At 42.0% G+C, this 26,374-nt stretch overlaps 1 protein-coding gene across 1 annotated transcript in view; it reads left to right on the top strand.

The window, feature by feature from the left end:
* The window catches only part of atp10a (ATPase phospholipid transporting 10A), a 43,705-nt gene that overhangs the window by 3,556 nt on the left and 13,775 nt on the right, over positions 1-26,374 (top strand). The window contains exons 2-13 of the mRNA XM_063467269.1: positions 3,034-3,238; positions 4,524-4,609; positions 9,436-9,542; positions 9,628-9,759; positions 11,312-11,442; positions 13,492-13,744; positions 13,844-14,061; positions 14,135-14,329; positions 17,892-18,453; positions 24,891-24,994; positions 25,464-25,590; positions 25,679-25,863. Of these exons, the coding sequence (XP_063323339.1) occupies positions 3,034-3,238; positions 4,524-4,609; positions 9,436-9,542; positions 9,628-9,759; positions 11,312-11,442; positions 13,492-13,744; positions 13,844-14,061; positions 14,135-14,329; positions 17,892-18,453; positions 24,891-24,994; positions 25,464-25,590; positions 25,679-25,863 (2,305 nt within the window). The remainder of the gene's footprint in view (positions 1-3,033; positions 3,239-4,523; positions 4,610-9,435; positions 9,543-9,627; positions 9,760-11,311; positions 11,443-13,491; positions 13,745-13,843; positions 14,062-14,134; positions 14,330-17,891; positions 18,454-24,890; positions 24,995-25,463; positions 25,591-25,678; positions 25,864-26,374) is intronic.

Genomic DNA, 26,374 nt, shown 5'->3' with positions numbered 1-26,374 from the left:
CAAGGCCTTAGCCAATGAGCATCCCCTAAAAAATCAGCTATGAGCATAATTTATAAAATACACTTCATCTTTTTCTGATGAGCCCATAAACTCATCAGCAAAGTGCCTTATGAGGTCACAGAGTGAGTGAGCTGAGAAGGTTCACATCCAGCATAGGCTACGTCCATCTTTTACTGAGTCTGTGGTTATGCGTAAAATCACCCATTACACACATAAAAACAGTTGATAGTTGAGACAAAGAATCTGATATATCTTCCTAAACACAGATATATGCCTTTTTATGTTATTTTTGGCCAAAATGCACTTGAAGTTTGGGTAAATTAAACCCCATTTAAAATAAATACTGGTTAAAATTGTAGTCACAGTCCCAGGGATTTTATTTTGATAGGCATCGAAAGTACTACAGATGAACTGCAAGAAGTCATGTACAATAATTTTATTTATATATTGTAAGGTAAAGACCCCACAGTAATATGAGAACACCCCAAACTTAAATGGCCCTATAAGCAAGCTCTTGGTGACAGTGGGAAGGAAAAACTCCCTTTTAACAGGACGAAACTTCCGGCAAAACCAGACACAGGGAAGGGCAGCCATCTCCTGTGACCAGCTGGGGTGATTATAATAGCAGATGATTAAATTCAGAGTAAAGAAGAAACACTTGGTGCATCATGGGAAGCCCCCAGCAGTGCAGGCCTATAGCAGTGTAACTAAGAAAGGATTCAGGGTCACCTGATCCAGCCTTAAATGTATGTTATATCGAGGAAAAAAACAACAAGATAATTTACATGTTCTTGTTCACTTTTGTTTTTGGTCCCGAACCCTTCAGGTGTGTGATCAGTACAAGCAAAACTGGAGCTTAATGAATGAAAACAAAAAGAAAGGAAAGTCTTTGGCTCACATGACGATCAGTCATGAAGGGTTTTAGTTTTTTTTTTTAATGGGCTATGGTGGCGTAAAGTTTGGGACTGGCTGTGTTATACAATCCCACTGAAGATTGGTGCAAATAAATGTAGTTCTGTGGAATGTAAATAGTTTGCACCTAATCTGCTGCACAGGGTGCCAACAGCTGGAAACCATCTGCACTCCGAGTCTCTGAACCAGTTCGACCTCAGTTCTTTAAGGCTGGCATATTCTGCCATAACTGGGTAATGAATAAGCGATTGCTGAAGTGTGGAGATTAATTGAACATTTTAAGCAGCGCCGCAGGACACACCTGTGACTGTCGGCATACTTTTTATCAGGCAGTGCGCTTCGTGGAAAGCTTTGGGTATGTGTGAATCTGTTAAACAGTGTGGATTACAGGAACTGGTTCCCTACAGTAACAAATACAGTCATTCTTTGTTTTTGGCATGGGTGGGGGGACGGCTTCACAACCAGTAAATCCTTTTAGTGCTTATCATTTGTTCCACTCTCCAAGTCAAAGATGGATTCCTTTATAGGAGCACACACACACGTCAGATTCTGATTCTGGATTAGAATCAGCTTCAGGTTGATTAGTTGCAGCTTGTCATAGTCTATTTTTTCCCTTTTTTAACGGACTGATGCCAATGTCACTGCTTCTAATATCCAAAGTATGCACGCGAGTATTCGTTTCCAGAGTGTGAGACATCTCTTATTTCCTCCTCCTTCATCTTCTTGCTTCTTTTCACTCGATATAAATTTATTTTCATGTGGTTTTGCAAATATTTATTGTCCTCGTTGTGTTTTTCTTCACTCCAAGATTTATTTGTCAGACGAGGAATGCAGACTGGAGCTAAAAGTTATTTTTTTTGCTGGCACTGAATGTATTTGACTGTCAAAGTTCACGGAAAGGAATGTTTTCATATTAATGTAGGGAGGGTTGTAATGAATTAGTAACTCCTAGGCTGTTCACTATGGAGTTCAACATATCCACAATATATTTTCTTTACCTGGTTTCGCTTATCCTAAAATCATCAATCAGGCTCAGAGGTCATAACAAGGTGGTTATCAGCTCGATAAATCAAACCACGATTTATCACTATAGCTACAAGTATGTTCGCACGAAAGAGGCGCATCGTGTGACCAATCAGAGACACGGACAGGACCTCTTTCATTACGACACAGGAAGCTCTCCCTATGACAACAAATGTTATGTTCAGCTAAATTAGTGCACTTTATGTAAGTGTTTTTCAGACATTTTCAGTCTTACCCTTTCTGCCCGGCAGGGTTAGTCAGCTGACTTGCAAATTTTATATAAGGTCAATAAACACAAGGCCTAAGTTTCCTGTTTTTGAAATATGTTTCTATTTCTATCTATTTTGTTCAGATCGCTTGGAGCCAGAAGGAAAAAAGCAAGGAATGAAGCCGATCCTCGCAACCTGTATTTTATCAGTAATGTTTATCAAAGACAGATTAATCAAACTCATTATATTTCATGGGTCATATACAACCCAGTTTGATCCCAAACAAGTAAAACCACGGCATAAAAATTCTTATATATTTAAAAAAAAAAAGACTTTTTAATTTCTTTAAATGGAAAGAAGTACTCCCTGAAGATGTTCACCTGAGCCGGGGGTGTCAAACCTGCCTCTTCCATCTTCAGTGGCCCCTGGTGACTTTGACTTGAAACTATGTGACAGATATAGATATAGACAGATCTTTCTATGAGGCCCCTTCAAAGGGTAAACGTAAAACTGCATCCCGTCATGCTGCTTCGTTTTTCAGGCTCTGGGACTGTTTATATCTCGGTAATAAGCTTTACTGACGTGAAAGTTTCAGAGTAATTCATTATTTATAATAGTGGCATCATGTACTTGCTTTGACTGACATATTGAGGAAGAAGTGAAGCTGAATGTGCTTGACCGCGAGGAATGTCGCAGTCGCTTTCACCAGTTTTAGCATCAACAAACAGGCCGTCCTGTTTCTGCGTGGAACATGCTCGCTGTCCCGTTCAGATTTATGGAGGTCGGGCTGAAGCTTCCGTTTTTAGATTGTCGAACTGTCGAAAACAATAGCTCCGCATCTTTCATGGGCAGCTCACACCAGCTGTTCGCCCTCTTATTGTTCTGTCAGAGCAGAGAGACGCTATGTGGAGAAGTACTGGAAGGAGGCGCGGGTGGGAGACTTCATCAGGCTGCGATGCAACGAGATCCTCCCCGCCGACGTGCTGCTGCTGAGCTCCAGTGACCCCGACCGCCTGTGCCACATCGAGACAGCCACCCTGGATGGAGAGACCAACCTGAAGCAGAGGCAGGTGGTCCGCAGCTTCTACGACCTGGTGAGATGGATGCTCCTCACTTCCTGTCTGCTGTGTTTTCTCTTTTTTGTCAGAAGAAAAAACTTTTTTAACAGGTTGAAACTTTGAGTTCTCTCCAACTTTTAGTTGTCAGGAGTCTCTTTATGGCAGGCGGGGGAGTTAACGTTGTAAAAAGATATAATTAAAATCGATGGCTGTTTGTTTTTTATTTTAATTCTAATTAATCTTTGGGAAAGTCTTTCTCTTTGCAAATTGAACTTCATGTCTTGTTCTCTATAATTTCTTAATGAGGCCTGGACTTTGTCACTGGTCATACTATCAGAGGATTTCATCTACAGATACATTTCTTGTATCAGAGCACAATACTGAATAACAAATAAATAAACTTCTTAGAATTGGTTGCAAAAGGCAGGGTCCACTCCGTCGCTCACCAGGCAGCAGTGTTCAGAAAGTGGTTCCTGCACCATCCAAAAATCTACACTCATGTATTTGGAAGCTGACACACACGAGCGCCCTGCCCACCAACAATGGTTGTGAAATTAAGCAGTATAGACATATTCAGCAATATCAGCCATTTTTAACGTAGTATTTCACATGTGTAATAGTCAAAGCCATCAAGCCTATTTTGGCCCACAGGTGCGCAACAGCTGCGAGCTGAGAAACGTGCTAGAAGAGAATGCAACGAGCAGGGAGGTTAATGCTGATCTTTTTGCTGAGGTGGGAGAGGTTAAAGGAGGCTTCTTCAAACGCGGCAAGAGGTGCACGACCAGCCGGAGCGCCACAGGCCAGCAGTTGGGACGCTGCTGTTTTTGGTGCGTGTGGGAAGCAAAAACCAGGCGCTAATCGCCCGGAGCCTGATTTACAGCTAGGAGGACTTGATTTTGGGAAAGTTCCTCAGGTCCAAAAGCAACTGTTTAACAACAAGACAAGCTGATCATTTATTAAATAACTTGTGTGGGTGGTTTCTGAGTTGAAAGTCATTGAGTTGTTTTTTTTTATGGTGGTTAGAGGAAGGGTAGGTCGGCTCAAACAGTGCAGCCTAATCAATCTAGTTAATATGCAAACTGCCCCATTAAAGACTAATACGTTCCATTAGCTGCAACTTTAGTCAACTAACAGAGGAAATAATAGAATGAGTGCAGGTGGGAGTCTCACTTCCTGCACTTTATCTGGTTTCGGATGGACTGTTTGGGCATTAGTGTTTTGTGATGCTGTGTAACTGTACTTCCTGGGGAAAGTATAAATATTCCAACTGTCACCTGAAGCTGCACTCTTTACCTGAGTATTGTTTGCTTTCTGTTTGCAGGACTGCGAGTTTGACCCCCTAAAGTACAACAGCATCATCGAATGTGAAAAGCCCAACAACGACCTGAACAGATTCAGAGGCTACATGTGAGTCCCGCCTTTTCCACGCGACTGCCGTCAGGCTGCAGCCGCCACACAGCAGCTTCGAATGCTCAAGTGTATTACTGATATCAAAGTCTTGTTTTCGTTTCACTGTAAATGAATGCAGTGTTGTTTGGAGTATCGCCTGCTGCTGGCTTCTGACTGGAAATAATGCGAAACTGTGGTTTGTTGAGAAGCCAGCAGTTTCCAACTCATAATTATGACTCAAACGGTTTTTCCGAGTCGAGATTAAAATTTGCTCTCCCAGGAAAAAGGCCACAGGGTTTGAACAGTTGAAGATGTATGTGCTGTCTCGTGACCAGGAGAACCTACAGATAATGAGCCCTGTGTGCGTTTTCACTCTGTCTTTTGTCTGTTGCGGAAACGGTGAGGAGTGTTTTCTCTGGATGTGCACGATGTACAACAAAGAAATAAGAAAGGAAGGACTAAGAAACATTTCCAGAGAATAAAAACTGAAACAACAAAACCCACTCTGGAATCTCACTGAAGAGAAAGTGAATTAAAAACATTCAACATGAAATAAAAAATAAATAAAAATTGCAGAACTATAATAACTCTGGTCCATTTCCACTTTTCCTTAACTGCTACCAGGAAAGGAAAGCACATCACTGTGTGAGATGACAGATTTTCAAATTTTAAAACCCTCTGTGTGTCATCTCCACAGTATATTACCGTAATTTGTCTCCAGGTCACCCAATATAAGGTTTGTGCCACAGCTGTTTTAAATTAACAGTATTGGCAAATACAAAATGAATAATTCTTGTTATCAATGAATTTTAAAATGTATTATTTTACAAAATAACAATGATTAAGATGCTAAATTGCAGTCATTAGGAAAAAGATTTGTTAATTTCCCTCATAAATAATATAATTGTTATGACAGGTGGCCTAAATACTTAGCTAACAGGCTAATGTTTCAGGACATAGAGAACCTGAAAGTCACGATGCCGATTAACTTTTTACAAACTAAATGTTTACAAAATGAGCAGGAAGTGAGCAAAGAAAACCTAAAAGTTAAGTAGACTTAAGAAACTAAACTAATGCTGAAGTAACACACTGAGAGAAACGCAAAACACAAGCTAGGATGGGTGAACCAGACGAGTGGACAAAGAGTAGACAGAACAGGAAACGGGAAGTAATCAACGCAGGTGAAGACGGACGAACGGGAAGTAAAGCCCAAAACAAAGACACAAGTGACAGCACAGATCATTCATATTCATGCACCAAACTCTCAGATCGTGACGGAGTCTGATGAAAGATGCTGCAGAGTTGCATTTGCAGCATCTCTCTGGGACTTTTTGAGCTTTGCTCATATAAGAGACGAGAAGTCAGAATATGTGAGTTTCTGCTGCTTTGATTTTGACGCACGAGAGAGACGTTCCTCAGTGAGTCAGGACCGTTCGCATCTGCAGTCCTGCAGTAGCGCTTGGATATTTGATGCGCGCAGCTGTGTTCATGCTGCCTGTAGCTATTGGTTACATAATACTTCCTGTGTGGGTCAGACTTGGTCACTTTTCTGTTAATTGCATTATGTTGGACAAAATGGTTTATATTGAACATCTCACACAGCCATTTGAGGTCATAACGCATATCTATTCCCACTCTTTTTACACGCAGTGGTAAATGCTGCGGGGGTCAGGTTTCCGCCGTCTAATTGAAGTACACTTTATGGGACCTCCTAATTGGATTGGTTTCAAATATATGGCACCCCTCGCCCGAGAAGCCTTCTGGATGTGTCTGCTCAGGCTATTCTTGGATCTTTTGTAATATCATAGTGGAAACACTCGTTAAAGGCATCAAATACGTCTTTCCAATAATTTTCCAACTTTCCTGGGGATGAGTAGAAGAATGGGTGCCAATTTATGGTCCAGCACTTAACCTCAGGTAATGTTGCCTTTACCTGCAGACTCTGACTTTTTCTTTATTTATAGTACTGCAGTAAATTGGCACTGTAGCTTTAGCAGAAATGCAGACCTCAGCGACTGCTGATAGCAATATGTGGTGTGAATACAGGGGTACTTCCTCAGTGAAACACCATGTAGTAATATAGTAATAATAATAATAACAACAGATTATTTTTATAGCGGCTCTGAGTTTATAAAGAGCTTTAACAGACAGGCTAATGAAGTTAAACAGAGAGCCAAGCAAAATGGTTATAATGTGATGATTAAAAATACACACCAGGCAAAAACTAACTGAAAGATGATAGGATACATGGGTGATAGGAGTTGCGTGATTAAAAATTGAAGGCAGTTGCTGAGTTTTGTTGTTCTAAAGCTGAGGGCTCCTCGTGGCAAAAGCATAGCCACCTTTAAATTTAAGTAGCCAGGTGGACACTGAGGATCTGAGGCTGCGAACTGATTCCTATGAGCTCGTGTAGCTCAGGCCCAGACCCAGATGTGTTTTTAAAGCTTTAAGTACAAAGCTGTGAAAAGTGCAGGGAGCCAGAGGTGAAACGCCAGGATCGGGCTGACGTGATGCTGTTTGCTAGAACTGTGAGAGAGTGATGTTTGATTTATAGCAAAAAGGAGGGAGCTGCAGAAGTCCAGCCTTGAGAAACGGATGCTCGGTTGATTTTCTTTCAAAAGTATTGGTTTTTGAGAATCTGAGATTCTGTTTTGGAGAAAGTTAGACTGGTCAGCTTCTCTAAAGCTTGAAAGTTTAAATATTTAGATGTCATTTTGACATAAAAGCTTAAATTTTGATTGAAACTGTCTCATTGAAAACTTTGGAAATGTAGTTTTAATTGTTTCTAGCTTCTCCTTTTGTTTCAGTGAAAAAGTGTTGAGGATTTAGAGAACAACAAATACGCTCTGCATTTAAATTTGCTCTAAATATTTACAATTAGCACTGCAGTGTTTCTCCCCAGACGCCGACTTCTACTTCTCTGGATTTCGGCTCTGAGTTATAAAGTGTTGTTGGAGTTCATGGCTCTTTATTCTAATTTGATTCAGTGAGTATTTTGGAGTAACTCCATCTTTTACAAAGGTTGCTCCTTTTAGAGCAGGAGTCGAGTCCCGCTTTAGTTGATCGGCAGCATAAAGCCCAATCTGTTCCTAAATGAGCCATCCCAATAAAACAAATGCATTATATCTGACCTGTCTTTAATATCAGTGCAGTCTCAACAGCATGTCTTATTACATGCAGTTACAGAAGGGTATAAGCAGTTGTGTTATTTGATTCTTTATGACTTAAACAGTTTGTCAAGATCTGGAAATACTTCATATTTTCAGGCATGTGAAGAACACAAGATCTTCAGTCATCTCAAAGATGAGAGTCAATTTCCCCACTTTGTGCTGGACTGGATCCTTTGTTGTGCCAGTTGTGCCCCACTGCTTTACACATATGTTTAACACTTTATGTGTTACTTAACTGAAGCATAAATCATGCTGAGGATGCTGGTTGTGTAAGACGCCAAATCTGGGAGTCCCAGCCCTTCTTTTGGTTTGGATTGTTTAAACCATTTCAGTCTTCTGCTGGATCAGTTTTCCTAAAATATCACTGCGGGGATCATGGGAAATAGGCTGAGTAACCTTGGTTAACCTCGCTAGTTCTCAGAAACATGTTTATCTGAGTTAAAACTGTTATAGTTGTTGTAGTGTACACCTTTGAGAAAGAAAACTGAAATGATATTTTGCACATTTCAAATTAAAGTAAATTAAAGCATGCAGGAAATGGTTTTTTTTGTTTTGTTTTGTTTTGTTTTGTGTTTTTTAGGTCAGACTTGTCAGCAGTGCCAGCCTGAGGAGGCTTTGATGCTGTGAGCTGATTGAGGTTACATGGCTGCAAGTCATATAAAACCTGTCATGAGCTTCCTTAATCTTCCCCTGAAAAGTGTCCCCCAGTACAAGAAACGCAAGCTAACAGAGAAACGAATAAAAACTGAAGTGGAACAGCCAAAACCACTGTGGACAAATCAGAAATCAAAAATCAAAACATGACAAATAAAAGCAAAGCGTTCAGATATTTAGTCTTTACACCCCTGCTTTTACCACCATCATGCTTCTCCAGGTGTTGTCAGTGTGGTCTGACAGCTGGATTCACGCCAGCTGTGCTTCCATCGTGTCCCCCTCAGTGAGACGTGTTGTGTGTGAGAGACAGAAGATGAGACGCGTCCTCGGTAGCAGCCTGGCTGACCTGCGCACATGTGATTATGACTTGTATTTGTCTCTCAGAAGGAGACCAGATGCTGCGGGTATTCAGTTGCCAGGCTACAGTGCAGCGTTGGGCACAGAGCCTCATCTCACCAGAGTTTTATTGTATTACAGCCACTGACACGAGTCTAATGTCACACGGAGAGCACTCTCTGCGTATCACGTGCTGTTATCGGTTTCTCCCACAGTCTGAGCTGTGAGCGAGGATGAGCTGCGAGTGACGGCTCTGTTATTAATCTATCGTGGTGGTGACATGTCATGTCCTGTTGGTAAACACGCCGATAGTTGTGACTCTAAAATCGGCGACAACAGAGATGATTAAACGCGGCTCTCCAGTAAAAGGTTGCAGGGCTGTTAAACTAACACGCTTTTAATCCTTGATTTAGTAATAGGATTAATGCTGACATTAAAAGCTCTGCACCTCCCTCATAATATCACTTTGAATTACAAAGTGAAGGGGGGTGGGGGGAAGCAGCTGCTTGGTAACTGCTCCGGTATCAGAGGGAATTTGTGCTGACTCCTCCGGAGAGGTGCGGGGAAAGGAGTGATTGATTGACCGAGGTGTTTGGACCGGTAATTTTGTTTCTCTCAGTATTTCTCACTTGAGTGTAACTGTGATCCTTGGTTGTCATTCTCACGCCTCCTCTCACCTGACAGAATCCATCGAAGCGGCAGGAGAGACGCGCTTTACAAAGAGAACCTGCTGCTGCGAGGCTGCACCATCCGCAACACAGAGGAGGCCGTGGGAATTGTCATCTATGCAGGTCGGCCCCTGAAATGACACCGCGGACGCATCGGCTGCCACGCAGCTGATCCCACCTCTGACTAACCCGCCGTGTAACTCCGCAGGTCACGAGACCAAAGCCATGCTGAACAACAACGGTCCACGTTACAAGCGCAGTAAACTGGAGAGGCAGATGAATGTAGACGTGTTCTGGTGTGTCATCATCCTGCTGGTCATGTGCCTGTTTGCTGCTGTTGGTATGTAAACAGCTGTTTGGAAGTTTTAGGCGACCTATTGTGTTCATTTCCAGCTGCTTGGTTTTTCTGGGTATCTCCTCAGGAGTGGTGCAGCTTTGTATCATCCACACCTCAAAATTCTCCTTATTTGTGTACATAAATAAATATTAAAATAAGATATTTTAAAAATGCATACAGGGAAAATGAGAAGAACTGTCAGAATCTTTTGGTTCTAATAGCAGAAATGTGCTCTTTCTTTAAAAGATAAATGAATTTGTTTAATCTGGATTTGGTACTTAGTGTCACACCTGGGAAAACATATTTTGTTGTGACTTTGTCGTAGTCGATCTTTAATGAAAACCCTTCGTACGGTGGCCCTGAGAGGTCAAACGAACTGCAACTTAAGAAAACACCAGCAAATTTTTAAAAAAATGCTGTAAAATCTCACAAAATGCAGCGGAAAAGTTTCTGTGGAGACATTAAAGTGTTTGCTATTAGCCATTTACTGTTAGCTTATCACTTCTGCAGCTCCTCCGTCACGTTTCATCTCCCCCAAAAACGTTTCCGTTGTATTTTGTGAGTTTTTTGTTTTTCTTTTTGTGCTTTTGCTGCGTTATTCTATTTGCGGTTGTTTTTGATCTTTCATGGCCACCGTATCTTCACCTGTGTTAAAGAATATTTCTACAGGCCTCCAAACCTGCAGGCGGAGACTGGACATCTAAATATTTTAGGGATTTCAGACATCCATCTTTCTGTGTTACCCTGAGCTCCGCTCCTGAGAGTCCATATTCACAGAGCTGAAGTACCATAAAAATTATTTACCATACAAACATCGAAAATCACCCTTCCATTGGAGAAAACTAATGATAGTTGGGACTCGTATTAAGAATTCATTTCAGTAAAATGGGAAACGTACAGGTCCGAGGCCTTTGAAGAGGGATAAACTTTATTAAAATCAGTTTTTTGTTTTGTTTTGTTTTTTGGTGCAACCTTTCAGTTCATCCTCAGTCTGACCGGTTGAAGTTCTGATTGGCTGCCCTTTGGAGTATCAGAAAGCTAGAGCCTCGATTCAGAAGGAATTGCAAACCTCTTGAAACCAGATTCAAGAAAACCAGAGAAACACAACAAAAGAGCGCAGATGAGGAGGAGAAGACTGCAAATCCGCATCCATCTCAGGAATCTGAAACAGTCATTGTTAACAACCTGGAGCCACAGCAGCTTGATCAACAGGCGCTGGAGGCTTTGTAGTTGTAGCCAGAGCTGTGCCTGAGATGACCCCCACTGACATCACACAGAGCCAAGAGTAGAAAGATAGTCTGAAATCTGAAGCCTGCTCTAAACAATACTAGGTTAACACCTGTGAATGTGTTGCCTTGCAGGGATTTACCTCATTTTAATTAATCTTTGACCGTATTTAATATGAACATTGATCACAGAAACGGCGCATAAACATCAGAAAATAAATATAAATATTAACAAGGAATAACAAAACTCCTATGCAGAGCTTCCTCTGCTTCTCTCTCCTGTCCTTCCACTGTTTGCATGAGCTGACCTTGTGCTGTTGCTGTTGCAGGTCACGGGCTGTGGATGTTTCAGTATGGAGATAACAGACCCGTGTTTGACGTTCTTAGCCCAGAGGGGACCAACTTATCGCCCATCATGTCAGCCATTTATCTCTTCCTCACCATGATCATCGTCTTTCAGGTACTAAACAGAAAGCAGCTTAAAGAAGCAAAGGCACAGATAAAGATATAAAGGCAGTATCACAGGCTCTGAAATGTTTTATTCTGCTGTACACAGTGGCAATATTTCAGCCTCCCTCTGCATGTGACCTCTAGATCTTTTTCTCTTTTTGTTTGGAAAAGCAAAGATGAAAAATGTGTTGCTTCAAGCAGCAAAACAGTCTCTTTAATCTGAGCTCAAAAGGAGGAGAAAGTGAGACCTAACAGTTATTGATCTGGTTGTGTTCTTATAGGCAAAAAGTTTCAGTGAAAATGTCGGCGTGTCCCGTGTCACAGCAGCAGCAGACGACCTGCCCCGGTGTCGGGCTTTCAAAATAAATGAGAAATCACAGAGGGCAGTTCTTTGGTCTCGCTGTGCAAATAGTAACAGTAATGCCAGAAAAATGATACACTCTGAAATAAACACATGACTGTTGAGCAGCACGAGGACTGTGTGCAGACGTTGCTGCCCTCCCCAAAGCTATGACTCATTTCCCCGGAACTACTTTCCATAAGTGTTGCCTGGAAATGTTCCACTCTGGATTACACCAGCGTTTTTTAAACAATCCAGCATATGCCCAGTGTACTTACAAATCACTTGTTTAAGATTTTGGAACTAAGAAGCAATAATTCTTTTAACTATGATGTTTTGTTTTTGGGTTTTTTTGTCAGATATAGCCTCACAGAAATCTCAGATGAACTCTTTCTTCTTATTTCAGGCATCTATCTGTTCCTGTTTGTCCATTTTTAAACTGGTTAACTGTTTTAGATGTATTTAGCCACCATGTGTAGCCAGTGTAAGCATTGTAATATGTGCAATATGTAATTAGTTGCAAAAGGAAAGTTATAAACAAAGTCGTTAAAATTCTTTGTGCTGATACATTTTCTGAGAATGATACAAAAATGAACCACCAAATGATGAAATATAGCACTTATATTTTATTAGATGTTGGTAATGATGATCTTACTGGTCATGGTCATGGAGGGAGTTGTCATATTGGTTGACTTCCACATTAGGAAGGTGTGACTGGGCCTTCCTGTCCTCTCGTTTCCATGCTTTTTATTACCATAGTTACTACTGACCATGTAGTCATAGCACTGCTGAACCCAAACCCTTTCATTTGCTGCTAAATCGTCCCGGTTACGACTGCTTCAGAACCTCTGTGACTTCTCAGTGGACACAGCGAGCCAATGAGAAGAAAGCTCGCCTTCTGTCTGTACTTCACTCATTCCAGTAACCTGTGAACTGGGATGGATTGTGAGACAGATGAGCTACGACATCTTTGACGTTCTGGTTTTATCCTGAACTTGTGAACTGAGCAGTTTGAGCAGTGTGAGGTCACAGACACTAAAAAATAAATATCTGTAAAATATTCGGTTAATGCGACATCTGCTGCCACCCTCCTGCTTCCTCCCCAGCCTCTGGCCTCAGGCTTTCCATGTGTGATCATTTAAAATTTGCTTTAAACTAGTATTACTAATTATTTGTACATAATATTTGACTGTTCAAGATTTTCTTTTTGGGTTTTCCAATAATTGAATCTCTTTTTTACAAGATTTATTTAATTATTTATATGAATTGATTTTTTTTTTTTTTAGCTGCAGTTTAGACTTTTTTTGTCTCTACTGTTCATCCATTTAACTACATAACTGACTTTTCTTGTTGCATTTAGCTACGTATTGCACCAGCTCATCCCTGCAATGTCAGTGTATCCTATCTTTTCATATTTTTAACCCTTTAACCATTTGAGGTTTAATTGAGTTGATCTATTTGACCTCTCTTACCTGTTTTATTTTTAAGCTTCGCTTTTAACTTTCATTGTTTTTTTTTTCTTATTTTTTGGGGGGAGGGGTGGTCCCTCATTACAGCATTTAAACTTTTTTACATCTTTAGCTATTTGTTCTTCTGCATCTTCACTCTTTATTTGATTTGATTTCACGTTCAGATGTTTACACAATTTTTCCATCAGTTTCCAGTTTCCATTACAGCTAGGATGACAGCCTGCTCTGCCTCTCTCCTCTCCTTTCCTAGGTCCTGATACCCATCTCCCTTTTTGTGTCAATTGAAATTGTCAAGATCTGCCAAGTGTACTTCATCCATCAGGATATGGATCTGTACGACGAGGAGACAGACTCCCACCTGCAGTGCAGAGCACTTAATATCACCGAGGATCTGGGCCAGATGCAGTATATCTTCTCTGACAAGACAGGCACGCTGACGGAAAATAAGATGGTGTTCCGGCGCTGCACTGTGGCAGGGGTGGAGTATTCCCATGATGCCAACGGTGAGACGACCAGCCAACACTCTCACACGCTCCCTTAAAGAAACAGTAAGCGGTCATCGTCTTCTAAGTCACCACTAACGGTGTGTGTTTGTTTTCCAGCTCGAAGACTTGCCATGTACCAGGAAATGGACTCGGAGGAGGAAGAGTGCATGTCTCACAGTGGCACCCTCCCCAGGCGGGACAGCGTGACCAGTCACCAGAGCGCCCGCGTGGTGCTGCGGTCCCAGAGTACCAAGTCCCACCGAAGGACAGGCAGCAGGGCGGAGGCCAAGAGAGCCAGCATCCTGTCCAAGCACACGGCCTTCAGCAGCCCCATGGTGGGTCCTCATTCCTGCTCTGCAATCCTCATCCTGCCTCCTTTACCCTAACAAACCCCTGTCTGTTCTGCAGGAGAAGGACATCACCCCCGACCCCAAGCTCCTGGACAAAGTCAATGACTGCAGCAGTCAGATGGACTTCATGCGCTTCCACAGCCAGCCTATGTCCCAGCTGCCCTCTGACCTCTCAGACATCATCGATTTCTTCATCGCTCTCACAATCTGCAACACGGTGGTCGTGTCCTCCCCCAACCAGCCAAGACACAAGGTAAAACTCACCTGTTCAGGTCAGAAACATCAGTTTGGTCAAACCTCTGTCAGGTCAGAGAGGGATTGTTTGTGGACTGGGCCATACAATGATGTTACCTCAACTTCATTCCACACTTCCTGCTTTCTTCTGTTTTGACTTTCATTGCTGTAAGTGTGTGTGTGTGTGTCTCTGTGTGAGAGAGAGAGACTTGCAGGTGAAGCAAGCCTCCCCTTTAATTCCTCTAATAGGTGCATGTGTGCAGCTGGTAAAGACACTAAGCTCATAATAAAGTGTTGACAGCGTGTCAGTGCCTGACTTGCTGCAGTCATCAGAAAGCATCTTAGCTTTTATCGGGGCAAGTGTCAGCTCTGGGAAATTATTTATATAAAATCTTTTTTGGTTTTTTGGACTATGAAGCCTAAAAAAGACGACAGAAGAGTTAGAGGCCCTTGGTGTACAAAGGGGTCGGTTCAGATTTCATAAGTACAGGAGATAGATGAGATTGAAAAGTCTACAGTTTAAAGCCTAAATATAATTTCTGTTGAGCACAATTTTTTTTTCTCTTAAGCGACTCTGAGCGTCAGTATCTCAGGATCTATCATAGTGTGAGAAAACTGCACCGATTTAACGTCTGTAACATAGAGGAGCATTGGTACCCTGCATGCTTATTCACTGGGGAAAACCTAAAGTGCATTGTGGGTAAATGTTTAGGGCTCATATCACCCGGTGGGATAGTTGCCATTATTCCATCTTCATCGAAATAAGTTTTTGTAGAACAAGTCAGGTTCCTGGCAGGGGCAACAGGAAAGGTTTTATAGGCATGAATTAAAAATGAAGCATTAGATTGTAAGATTAGATGTTTGAAACGGCAGGATATTATAAGAGTCCAAATCCATGATTCGGTTCATTGCTTAAGCAGCTCCCTATGACTTATTAGAATAAAAACCAGAGCGCATGACAGTTTCATGTATCACCACATGCACATTACTGGGCTGTTGTTCAGCCTCTTTTTACACGCCTGCTGTTTACACCAGCTCGAAATGTGCACAGCTAACCATCGCACCACAGGCTCGTCTCTGCAAACTGACGTGAAGTCTCCTCTGTCAGTGATGTAAGGAGGGTAATCTGCAGTGGCAGCAGATCAGCGTTTGGAGTTTTTCCATATCTGGGATTGTGATTTACAAAGTACCATTAAGAATACTTACATAACTGCTTTGGTTCACAGTTGCACTGATGGTTAGTGGACATGTAGTTTGAGGTCATAATCATATAATGCTCCAAATCATTAGTTCCCATGGAGACACTTTACTTTCTTTGATGGTTCCTTGTAATCTATATAACGATTAAATGTACAGACTGGAGGTATTATAAGTAGTATTGGTGGAAAATGTTTTATTGAAAAACAATAATAGACAGAGTATAAGAGCATTCTGGATCTCAGAGCCCATCAACCTGCTCAGAAAATTATGGGGTTGCACAATCATTAGTGGTTTAAAACATGGGTCTGCTGTGTGTTGCTATCTGTAGAAGTAGAATTATTTTTTACTTCTTTACAGTGAAATAAGTACAGATCCTGTGCTTAAAAAATACTCCTACTTTGTTGAGCTGATACACCCCCCCCCCAAGTATAAACGCTATAGATGAACCAAAAGTAACGAGCCTGTTTTGAAAATTTAAGAAGTACAAAGCACAGATATGTATTTAAGCGAGGAGTAAAGTAAAAGTAAAAGGTTGTCAGAATTCTGCTTAAGTTTAGTAACAAAGTATTTGTACTTTGTTACTTCCCACCTGTGGTTGCAGGTAACCTCGTTCTCATACAGCTCACACTCATGAGGTGAACTTCAGGTTTTTCACAAATCCTTTGTGATCCAAAGAAGATTCATATCTTAAAGCTGTGTCTGTGTCAGGGGAGAAAAATGCAACTAAAGTCCTTCCAGCATGCTAACAACCGAGCTTTGTGTTTTGTGTTTATGTTTTTTTGATCCATGTGGGAGTAGTTTCCACCTTTTGAGCGAAAGCTGCATGTTACGAGTTTACAAAAACGTTTCAGATCTGACGCCGAAAGTGTGCGTTTTCACGTAGCTTTCACTACTTTTCTGTTAGCGTATCCGTGTTTTGTTTCTGCTTCTCTCTGGGCCCGGGTGTGGTTGTCCTGTCAGGAGGCGATATCCTCTCCTCGCCTCACGCGGCGTGCACTGGCTCACAATGGAGCCCGACAGTCAGAGCACAAATCTGCTGGATGAAACTGTACACGGTGGCACACCGTTTATGTATGTCTGTGTTTCTCTTTGGAGGTTATCTGATAAGATGTATCTCTTCACAGAAGCGCTGACTTTTCTTTCGGTTTTTATCGGTTGTTTTGTTGTCCCGTGTTTCAGAGCAATTGTTCACATTTTTATTATGATGCCCTTGTGCGTAGCTGGGCCACTGAATGATTTATTCTTGTATATATGTGAGAACTGTGGTTCCCGCTGCCAGGAGACCTTAAAGTGAGTCACTTTTTCTTCTATTGTACTGCGGCACCTTGGGATGAATGATTGGCCGAAGGATTATGGCCAGGAGAAGCTTTTTCATCAGAGATAAAGTCCTCTGTAGTACCAGAGCTTTTCAAACATTTTTCTAAGGACTAAAACGATGTAGAACATCCATCTTATAAGCTTCTTAACCTTAAGAAATATTCCCCCAAAAGCAGCACCTGAATTCACTCGGAAGTCAACTTCTTGTTCATTTCATCCATTTGAGGATCTTTCTTCGTAATGCTGTATGCTGCAGTAGTCATAGAGCCAGAGGCAAGTGGCTAAATTCATCATTATTTACTTTAATTTCAAGTATTTTAACCTCAGGATCTCTTTTAACCAAGTACCAACTCCCTGAGTTGAACTCTGATAGGCATAAAGCCAAAAGCTGCAGTTCCTCCAATGTCCATCGGAGGCTCCAGAAATGAGTCGGTCCCTCTGGATTGCCACATTAACATCTCTGACTTTGCAGCACAAATGGGTTGAAGCCTTTAGCTGTTCACTCCAACAACAGTGGTTGATGTGACAGTGGCTACATCCATCTTTTATTTACAGTCTGTGATATACACCGATTCCCACCCAGTGACAGAATCTCACCTCGGAGCCCGATCTGGATTATTTACCCAGTGCTGCGTAGGTCATTTTAACTTGCTGGCCTTTTTCTTAAATCCACTTATGCACAAAATCTATTTTTATATTTGACCTTTTTAGGTATTTTGTACTGGCTGATGAGCATAAATGATTTTTTTGACACAACTATTTAACAATCAATAGAAAGAGCACTTAGCTTTTATCACTGTTTTTTAGTGTGTTGGTTCTTTTTATGGAAGAATCTGTCCCAATGTCTGTTTAAGTGAGAGAAACACTGTTGTGTCACATTCTCTGCGTCAGACTCTAATTGCCCTAAAATGAACTTGCTGGGTTCTCTCATGTCTGTAATCACTTTCAGTGGTCTGTGTTAGATTTAAAAGCACCTGGAGAAAAAAAATGAAGATGGAATCAGGGTCTGTTCTCTCTTGGATTATAAAAACATTATTTTATGCCTACACTTTCTGCTCCTGCAGGTCAGGATGAGGTTCGAGCTAAAGTCTCCAGTGAAGACCATCGAGGACTTCATCAAACGCTTCACCCCCAGCCGACTGACCTCCGGCTCCAACAGCAGCAGCTCCTCCAGTCTCATCACCAACCGATCCTCCAATAAGGGCTGCTCCAGCCTGCTGTCCTCGCCCTCAGCAGAGAGCACGCTCACCAAGCTGCACGAGGAGCAGACCTCGGGAGGTTTGGAGCAGGATTTCAGCCCCATCCCGCCGTCCTACGATGGAAAAGCCTCCTGGAACCTCGAGGAAGGAGAGCTGCGCTACGAGGCAGAGTCGCCCGACGAGGCCGCTCTGGTCTACGCTGCCCGGGCCTACAAGTGCTCCCTGGTCGGACGCCTCCCCGACCAGGTGATCGTGGAGCTGCCTCACCTGGGGAAGCTGAGCTTTGAGCTTCTGCACACGCTGGGCTTCGACTCCACCAGGAAACGCATGTCTGTGGTGGTTCGACACCCTCTGACTGATCAGATCACCGTCTACACTAAAGGAGCAGACTCTGTCATCATGGATCTCATCAAACCCCCCGACACAGGTAGGAAAACACTTGTTTGGGAAATCTCTGCAGACCGTTGTGACCAGTGAGATTTTTTTTTAAATTTTAATGGTGATGATGAGCAACGGCACTGCTTTGGCTTGTGATCGTGATCGTGATGTGGTTTGGACCGCTATGTGAAAGATGAGTCATCGTTTAGTGAAATTGCAGAGTTTCAATATAGCCTGAGATATCAGACATGGAGATCAGCCTCAAAACACAGAATTTAATCTTTGCAGCTGATTCTGTGGTCCACTGAAACTGCTAATATAACAAATTTCTCCCAAAAGAATTATTTACTGAGGGAACTGATTAATAGATGACTTTCAAAAAGCAGGCATTTCCTCTAAATCAGGGATGTGAAACTCATTTTATGTCATTGATCGTAAGTCGCCCGGACTGGTGAAACTGCCAGTGACAGTTTTTAACAGTGTAAAGACATTAAGCTAAGTGTTTAACAGCTTTCCTACATAAGAAAGACGTTCTGCAGTAGCAAGTGAAAGAAATCTGTCAGCATGACTCTTTGGGCTTTAAATTGTAAGACATAAATGTGTAAAATTACAGGAAAAAGCTCCAGTAGCCCAGACTGAGTTTTTAACTGTTAAATAAATATATTAAACCAAAAACATATAAATTTCTATCATAGTTGGTGGAAAAACAGAACATTTTCTGTCATTTTATTGTTTCCCTTTTACTTCGGTGTAGTATAAATGAGCATGGGGGAGGTCTTCATCAGTAGAAAAGTTGTCAAAGTCTTAAACCTTTGCCCTCCTTCACATTTTTCACACCTGTCCAGCGGGCCGGGTTGGAGTCTTTGCTGGGCTGATTTTGGGCCCCAGGCCTAGTTTGTGACACTTCTGCTCTAAAGCTGACTTTTGACATTTCTTTATACTTTTCTGCTTCGTTATGCAAATCAGTTTCTGTCGTTAAAAGTGGAGTCAGGCTTTAGGTTGATTGACTGCAGGTTGACTCTAGGAGTAGCTGTGTGTAGTCAAGAGATTGCTATAAGGTGAGACTCTGCTGTGATCTAGAAGAAATTAACACCACGAGTTAGGACTGTTTGCTTTTGTTGTGTTTATGTATATGTTGAAAGTGCATGTAATGTCTCCGTTCAGAATGGAAAAAGGGAAAAGTAATTGGATAGTAAAAAAACATGTATGTTGCTGCTTAGTTAAATATATAATTTAGAGGTATTTATTTTGTATTGGCAGCCAAAATGCAAAGTTCAGAACCGATGGGGGATGTCATGTGACTATGTCAATCTCTTACAGTGCTTAAATAAAGTATCCACACTTTACCTGCTTCACATTTTGTCCAACGTGGACAGACCCGTGGAAACGGGACGGCAGTGTTATTTTGTTTTTTCTTATATATTAACTTTGAATCCCTTTTGGAATAGGGCTGTAACGTGACAGAACAAGTGAACACTGTATACTGTCTGTAATTGTTGTAAAGTCTTTACACTACAGTATGAAACGCATTGAGGTGACAGACTTCGTGAATTGGTGCTTTACATCTGATCGTCTGTTTCAGGCTTGAGTGGTTCATTATATACAGTCTGTGGAGGTCTGTGGTCTTGGTCTTTATAAACACTCATGGTTTCACTGGTTCCCCAAACCCTTATGCTTTCTACTCAGGTGAGAGGATAAGGTCACATGTTATATAAGGACTTTTATTTTTAGAGCTGCTGAACTCAGAGCCTGCCTTGACTAGGGTCTTAAAAAAGAAAACTTCCCTGTGTTTTTTTTTCCTTGTTCCATATTCTACAGCTTCTTTTATGTCCTAAAGGCAGAGGTGTAGCAGGGTCTTACTATTCCAGTCACACAAAGACCTACACAGACCTGTACCAGACACCTGTCCAGGGGTGCTTAGCAAAGACTGTTTCAACCCACAGGAACGCGTGACACAACACGCAGTGTGGAGGTCTGCAGCCTGGGATTACTTCACTTTTTTATGATATTATTGCTTTAGAATGGTTTAGAAAATTCCCATGACAGTGTCAAAGAGTTCAGGTTAACATCTTTATTCCACATCTTAGAGAAATCTATAAAGAACTGGAAACTGTTTACTGACTCAAATAATTTAACCTTTCTTAAAATTCACCGTAGTTTCTTGGATATTAGTTATTTGTTGGGAAAATATTTTATCGTTATCTCCAGTTATCGCATTTACATACAGAGTTTTCAAACTTTTTGACGTTTGTCTTTCTTTAAACTCTGTTTATCAGTTCCCGTTTTCTTGTTTGATTAACTTTCCTTACCTTAAACCAGTCTGAATCTAGATCTCTGCTGGCATCTCCGTAATCGTGATATTTTGGATCAAAGAAATCCTCTTCCCATTCAAATGTTTTGAATCCAGATAAAAAAAACTGGATTATGTTAGCAGATCTTTTACGATTCTGTAATTCCGTTTTCCTTTTGCACAACCGGATTTCAGGATTTGATCCTATCAGATTGGATTAATCCTGCCAGATTATATTTCAACAACTGGGCCCTGAGATTTACTAAAGTATTGAAACCTGCAGTTCCTCCAACGTCCACCAGAGGCTTCAGAAGGGACCCACATTTTAAAACGTCCAGCTTTACAGCAGAAATAAACATGTTTTTATTCTGCCACCAAAAAAATGTTTCCCTCTTTCATAAAAACAGACAGATACATTCATCTTTATACTGGAGTGAGGTAGTTACTGGGTGTGGCTGCTTTGGCTGAGAGACTGCTGGCTGGCTGCTAGGATTCATCTTTGGTACCTTTTCTTTAGTGCAACTCTCTGACAGATGATGTGAAAGGAAGACAACAACACATACATAAATGCAATCATTTCATTCCACTTATTATAATTTGCTAATATTTTAGAGTCTTAATAGTCCTTGACATTAACTGGTTAACACAGAATTTCCACATCTGTACACAGATGGCATCGACTTCTCACAAAGATGAAAAACAAAATTAAAAATGTTATAGTGAGCCCCTAAATACACTGAATCTACTATGTGTGGGAAGCATGAGTAGTAAGTGAATAAATCGAGTCATAACTGTGTCAGTAGATGTTGGCATGTCGTGGACTGCGTGTGTATCCTGCAACAGTGTTTACCACACTTTATACAAGCTTTCCTGTTACGGCACAATTCCTTCACCGCATCATTTGCTCAGAAGTGTAAAAGTGCTCTGAAGTGCTTTCGTTTTCATGGACTGAATCAGCCGGTGCAGCAAACTGTCTTGGATCCCCTTCAGTAAGAGCATGCTGTCATGTTGTGTGAGTAATGCATTTCTTTCACGTGCCTGCTTAGTGGCTCCCTCCTGTTCATTAAAGGCATCTCAACAAGGCTGCGTAAAAATGGCTCTCCAGCTGAAATGATCCTCCTACGCCGAATGAGGACTTGTTAACTGCAGCAGACAAATGGAGATGAGCCCACCCCCCAAACCTCGTTTTGGCATGTTTTCTAGCTGACGTGTAATCTTATCCTTTGGAGAATTCTGAATTAAAGTGTGATTAATTGTATTGATTTTCCATCATGCATCCCTTTTGTATATTAGCCCGTGCTGAGTCCTGCACACAGTGCTGGGTGCACAAGTTTTTCCGCTTACTTAAAATTCAGTTGCTCACAAAAACAGATCATACCGCCTAGTGTCCCAGTTGAGCAGCTTTAATGACCAGGGTTGCGTGTGTTTTCGTGCACACTTTGGTTCCCCATTGGGCAAAAGCAGCCAATTAGAGCGCAGCAGGCACCGGGCCTTCTCATAACCCAGAATGTCCATAATAGCTCCATTCAGGGAATGAGGGAGTTGTTCAGTGTCATTCTAATAGCAGGACACGTGGAGACAGACTGTAAACCTTTGGAGATGAAAGTGTACTTGCAAACTCCTGTTTAGTAGTTCCACTGTGAAACTACATTTATTATTTATTCACACAATAAATAATTCATTTCAGCAATAAAAAAAAGAGTGTGTCAATCCCTGTCAGTAGATCCCAGATTTGGATCTAAAAACAGCTGAAAAGCTTATGTAGAAGAGTTGGCTTATCTCCGTATTAGATCAAAATCATTGAAATCGAGGAAACGGTAAAGTTAAAATAAACACATGGGTGTGGTGTCTGCAGTAAAGCAGGTATATTGGAATCTCGTGGTGAAAACGAGGCAGAGTCACTGTCAATTTAATAGTTGGTGTACGTTCCAGCCTTCGCCTGTAGTCGTGCAAGGTTGTGTTTCGTTTTTAGGGTGGCAGTCGTAAAGATAAAGAGCTTGGAGTACAGTCAAAAGGAGTCCGTTGAGGTGATTGTGGGTTCATGTAAGGATGCTGCTGAGAAGCCTCCCTTTTTTGAGGCACTCCCAACTGGTGGAGACACTGAGGTAGATCCGTATCCCATTGGGTAGATTATATCTCATCTGGGCTGGGAATGTCTCAGTGTCTTCCAGGAGGAACTGGAAACTGTTGCTGAGGAGATCGACATCAAGAAAAGCAGCTTAGTCTTCTGCCAACGTGGCCCAACTTCAGAAAAGCGGACGATAACAGATGCTCAGTCAACGAACTTGCAGACATTTAGATGATCACCTGTCACCTCACCGGTCTACACTCATGTGGTAGCCCAGAAACATCGATTTCTTTATAATATATTATATATAGAACTAATCAAAACTAATCAATCACAGTCGCATTAGATATTGGTTTGCAGGAGTATCTAAGCAAAAAGTTGGAGTCCTCCTTGACACAAAGCTCCTCCCCTCACTAACAACTGACATAGCTAATATTCACAACACTGAGCTACGCTTGTGGAATTTCAGGAAGTCTGTAAAGCTCCCGTATCAGTAATACTGGGGTATTGCACAGTTATCATAAATGCTAACCTGCCTGATTGCCACAAACCCAGCTTCAGAGATTCCTAAGCTTAGATAAATGGAGCGGGAGCATCGGGAAGGCCATCAGGCATAAAATTTCTGCCACTTCAAACATGTGGATCCATCCACTGTAGAAATGAGGGCGCAGCCAAAAGTACTTTTATCCGATAGCCACTCTAGCCGTCTGTTTAGGGGTCATTAAGGTAGCAGCCAGCAGCTGTGGCTAATAGTAAAATGATAACATTAAATTGGGAGCGAGGCAGCAAACGCTGTGATTCCTGCCCATCTGTGTACTGTATTCATTCTTATTTTATTTTATTCTAATTGTCCTTCATAACTTTTGCACTGTCCACTTCCTGCTGTGACAAAACAAATTTCCCACGTGTGGGACTAATAAAGGTCATCTTATCTTATCTTATCTGTAACAGTGTAATAGAAATTGTTAATTTAACAGTTGTTTTTTTGCATTAGTAACTTTGATCAGACTACATCAGACAGATTGAAATGCATATATGTTTTTGCACTACCTTTTAGATGCTGAAAGTATTTGTTTATAGAGATCTAATAGTTTTGTTAAAGTATATATTTTACAGTATCTATCTATGGCGTTGGTATCTGACAGAAAATAGCCTGTTTGTGTTTACAGTGGTCGGAGATGAGGTGAGCATTAAAATCATGTTGTCAGACTTGACACAGCCAGGCTTCTTGTTGCAACCAAGGCACTTCAGCTTTGGCTTTACTCTTCAAAAACAGCTCTGTCTATCGTTTATATACAGTCTGTGACACGAACTGTATATAAAAGAGAGGGGAAAAAATGCACCTTAGTTTTCTGACTGGAAACCAAAACGTGATGTGAATTTCCACCTGTGTCTGCGAGCCTGTCTGCTCCCAGCAGCTGTCCATCAGAAAGGCAGAACTCGTGCTGTGTTTTTGGTTTAGTTTTTTTCCTCCACAGCCAAAGAGAAAATAGACTGTTGGTGTAATTATAACTTCTTCATAACACAACTCGCTTTTAGCGGTGAATAAAAACACTTTAGTTTCGATTACTTCCTGACTTTTCGAGCTGGAACTGTTCGATCGCTGCCAGTTTTGTGCTAATTTGTTCCTTTCAGTAAAAATAATTTTGCGTGGCGATGCATGTGAGGCTGTGCCTGCCAAGCTGTTGTGTTATTAGTGAGATTTCATGGCTGGCAATCAGAGTGTTGGCTGGTGCATCTGTGTCAGGAGACCCATAAGGCCAATCTGTTTGTGCGCCGCTCCCCTGCCAGAAAGATGGCCGAGGTGTTGCCAGAGAGGCGCTTCAGCAAGACGCTTTGAAACATCTTAAATAACTTTGAATGTTCAGTCATTTTTAAATCATTTGGGCAGAAAATTGAAATAGATTAATTATATTTGTGAACGCCATAACCCAGATGCCGCTTAGTGAGTAATATGATGGCTTTACATTGAGGTGTAGCATGCATGGTTAATTTAGGTGTGAGGACAGATGGCTTCTTGGATGAAGTCTTTTGTAATTTGGAACTAAAATGCTGAACCACTCATGCAAATTCCCCCAAAGCAAGAAAATTCCATCTCCGTTTATTTCTGTCTTTGCTGTTTTTTAAGGAAACTCCAAAGGGAAACGTCAGAAAAAGATTGTCTGCAGGACCCAGCACTACCTGAATCTGTACGCTGCAGATGGACTTCGCACGCTGTGCATAGCAAAAAAGGTATGCAAGCACGGATCTGTAAACCTGAACAACTGCCCTCCATCATTAAACTGCTTTAAAAGGGGGACGGAGGTGGTGTGTCTCAGTGGCTTCTTGACAGGATGTATTTGCAGCCCGGCGCAGATGATCACATGGACCAGCCCTTCCACAAGTGACATTCTTCGTGACTCAGCTGCAATCTGTGCCACTTTCCCAGGCTGTTAATTTATGTTCTCACAAGCTGGGCTCATTATATTCCTGCCTGTGCAGCGCCATCACCAAAGCAAAGCGATAAAACACCTTGTCAAGGTCTCACATTCTGTTATGGAGGATCCTTTTCTGCCATAAAGGCAAATGAGGAGTTCGGTTTTATCCCAGCAAGCTGACACATGACAGTGTGTGTGTGTGTGTGTGTGTGTGTGTGTGTGTGTGTGTGTGTGTGTGTGTGTGTGTGTGTGTGTGTGTGTAAACGTTTGTGTTTGTGTGTCAGATTCTGAGCAAAGAGGAGTACGCCTGCTGGCTGCAGCGGCACTTGGCGGCTGAGACGGCCATTCAGGGAAGGGAGGAGCTGCTCTTTGAGTCGGCCCTGCGGCTGGAGACGAACCTCCATCTTCTGGGTAGCTCTCAGTTACAGCTGAAACTGTTATTATGAATGTAATTACTCTAATGTTGGAGAGTTTGTCACAGACTTGCCTTCTCCTTCAGGAGCGACGGGCATTGAGGATCGGCTGCAGGACGGCGTGCCTGAAACTATAGCTTCCCTGCGGAAGGCGGGCCTGCAGATATGGGTGCTGACGGGGGACAAACAGGAAACTGCTGTGAACATCGCGTACGCGTGCAAGCTGCTGGACCCCGAGGAGGAGCTCCTGACACTGAACGCTGACTCTCAGGTGAGCAGCAGCACCAGCCGGGTTTTAATAAACTCTGTTTTCCTAAACGTGGAGCGCTCTCACATCTGCACGCTGTAATTGGATTCTTGCTCATTTCCCCCTTGGTACCATTTGTTTTGGCACATGTCACCAATGCCAGCTTCCCTAAAAGGTCTTCCTTGGTCACAAATAAACTCTGCAGCCATCGACTGCAAAGTGTACCCTATAGTCTTGAGCTAATCAAACAGCAGCAGATTCCTGTGTAGTAGCAGCTGGTGGACACATTGGTCATTGCTGTGTGAACAGTGGTGGTCTAAACAATCAGCGTGCTGCCCTAGATTAGAAAGGTGAAAACTGAAAAAGTGGCTGCAATCAGCAACGCCAAATCACAACAACAGTCGCCTCAAGGCGCTTTATATTGTAAGGTAGACCCAACAATCACATGACCCCCTATGAGCAATCACTTTGGCGACAGTGGGAAGGAAAAACTCCTTTTTAACAGGAAGAAACCTCCAGTAGAACCAGGCGGCCA

Source organism: Pelmatolapia mariae, linkage group LG23 (genome assembly GCF_036321145.2).
Source record: "Pelmatolapia mariae isolate MD_Pm_ZW linkage group LG23, Pm_UMD_F_2, whole genome shotgun sequence".
Lineage (NCBI taxonomy): Eukaryota > Metazoa > Chordata > Actinopteri > Cichliformes > Cichlidae > Pelmatolapia > Pelmatolapia mariae.
Note: the sequence above shows the minus strand (reverse complement) of the source record. Positions and strands in the feature narration are given on the sequence as shown.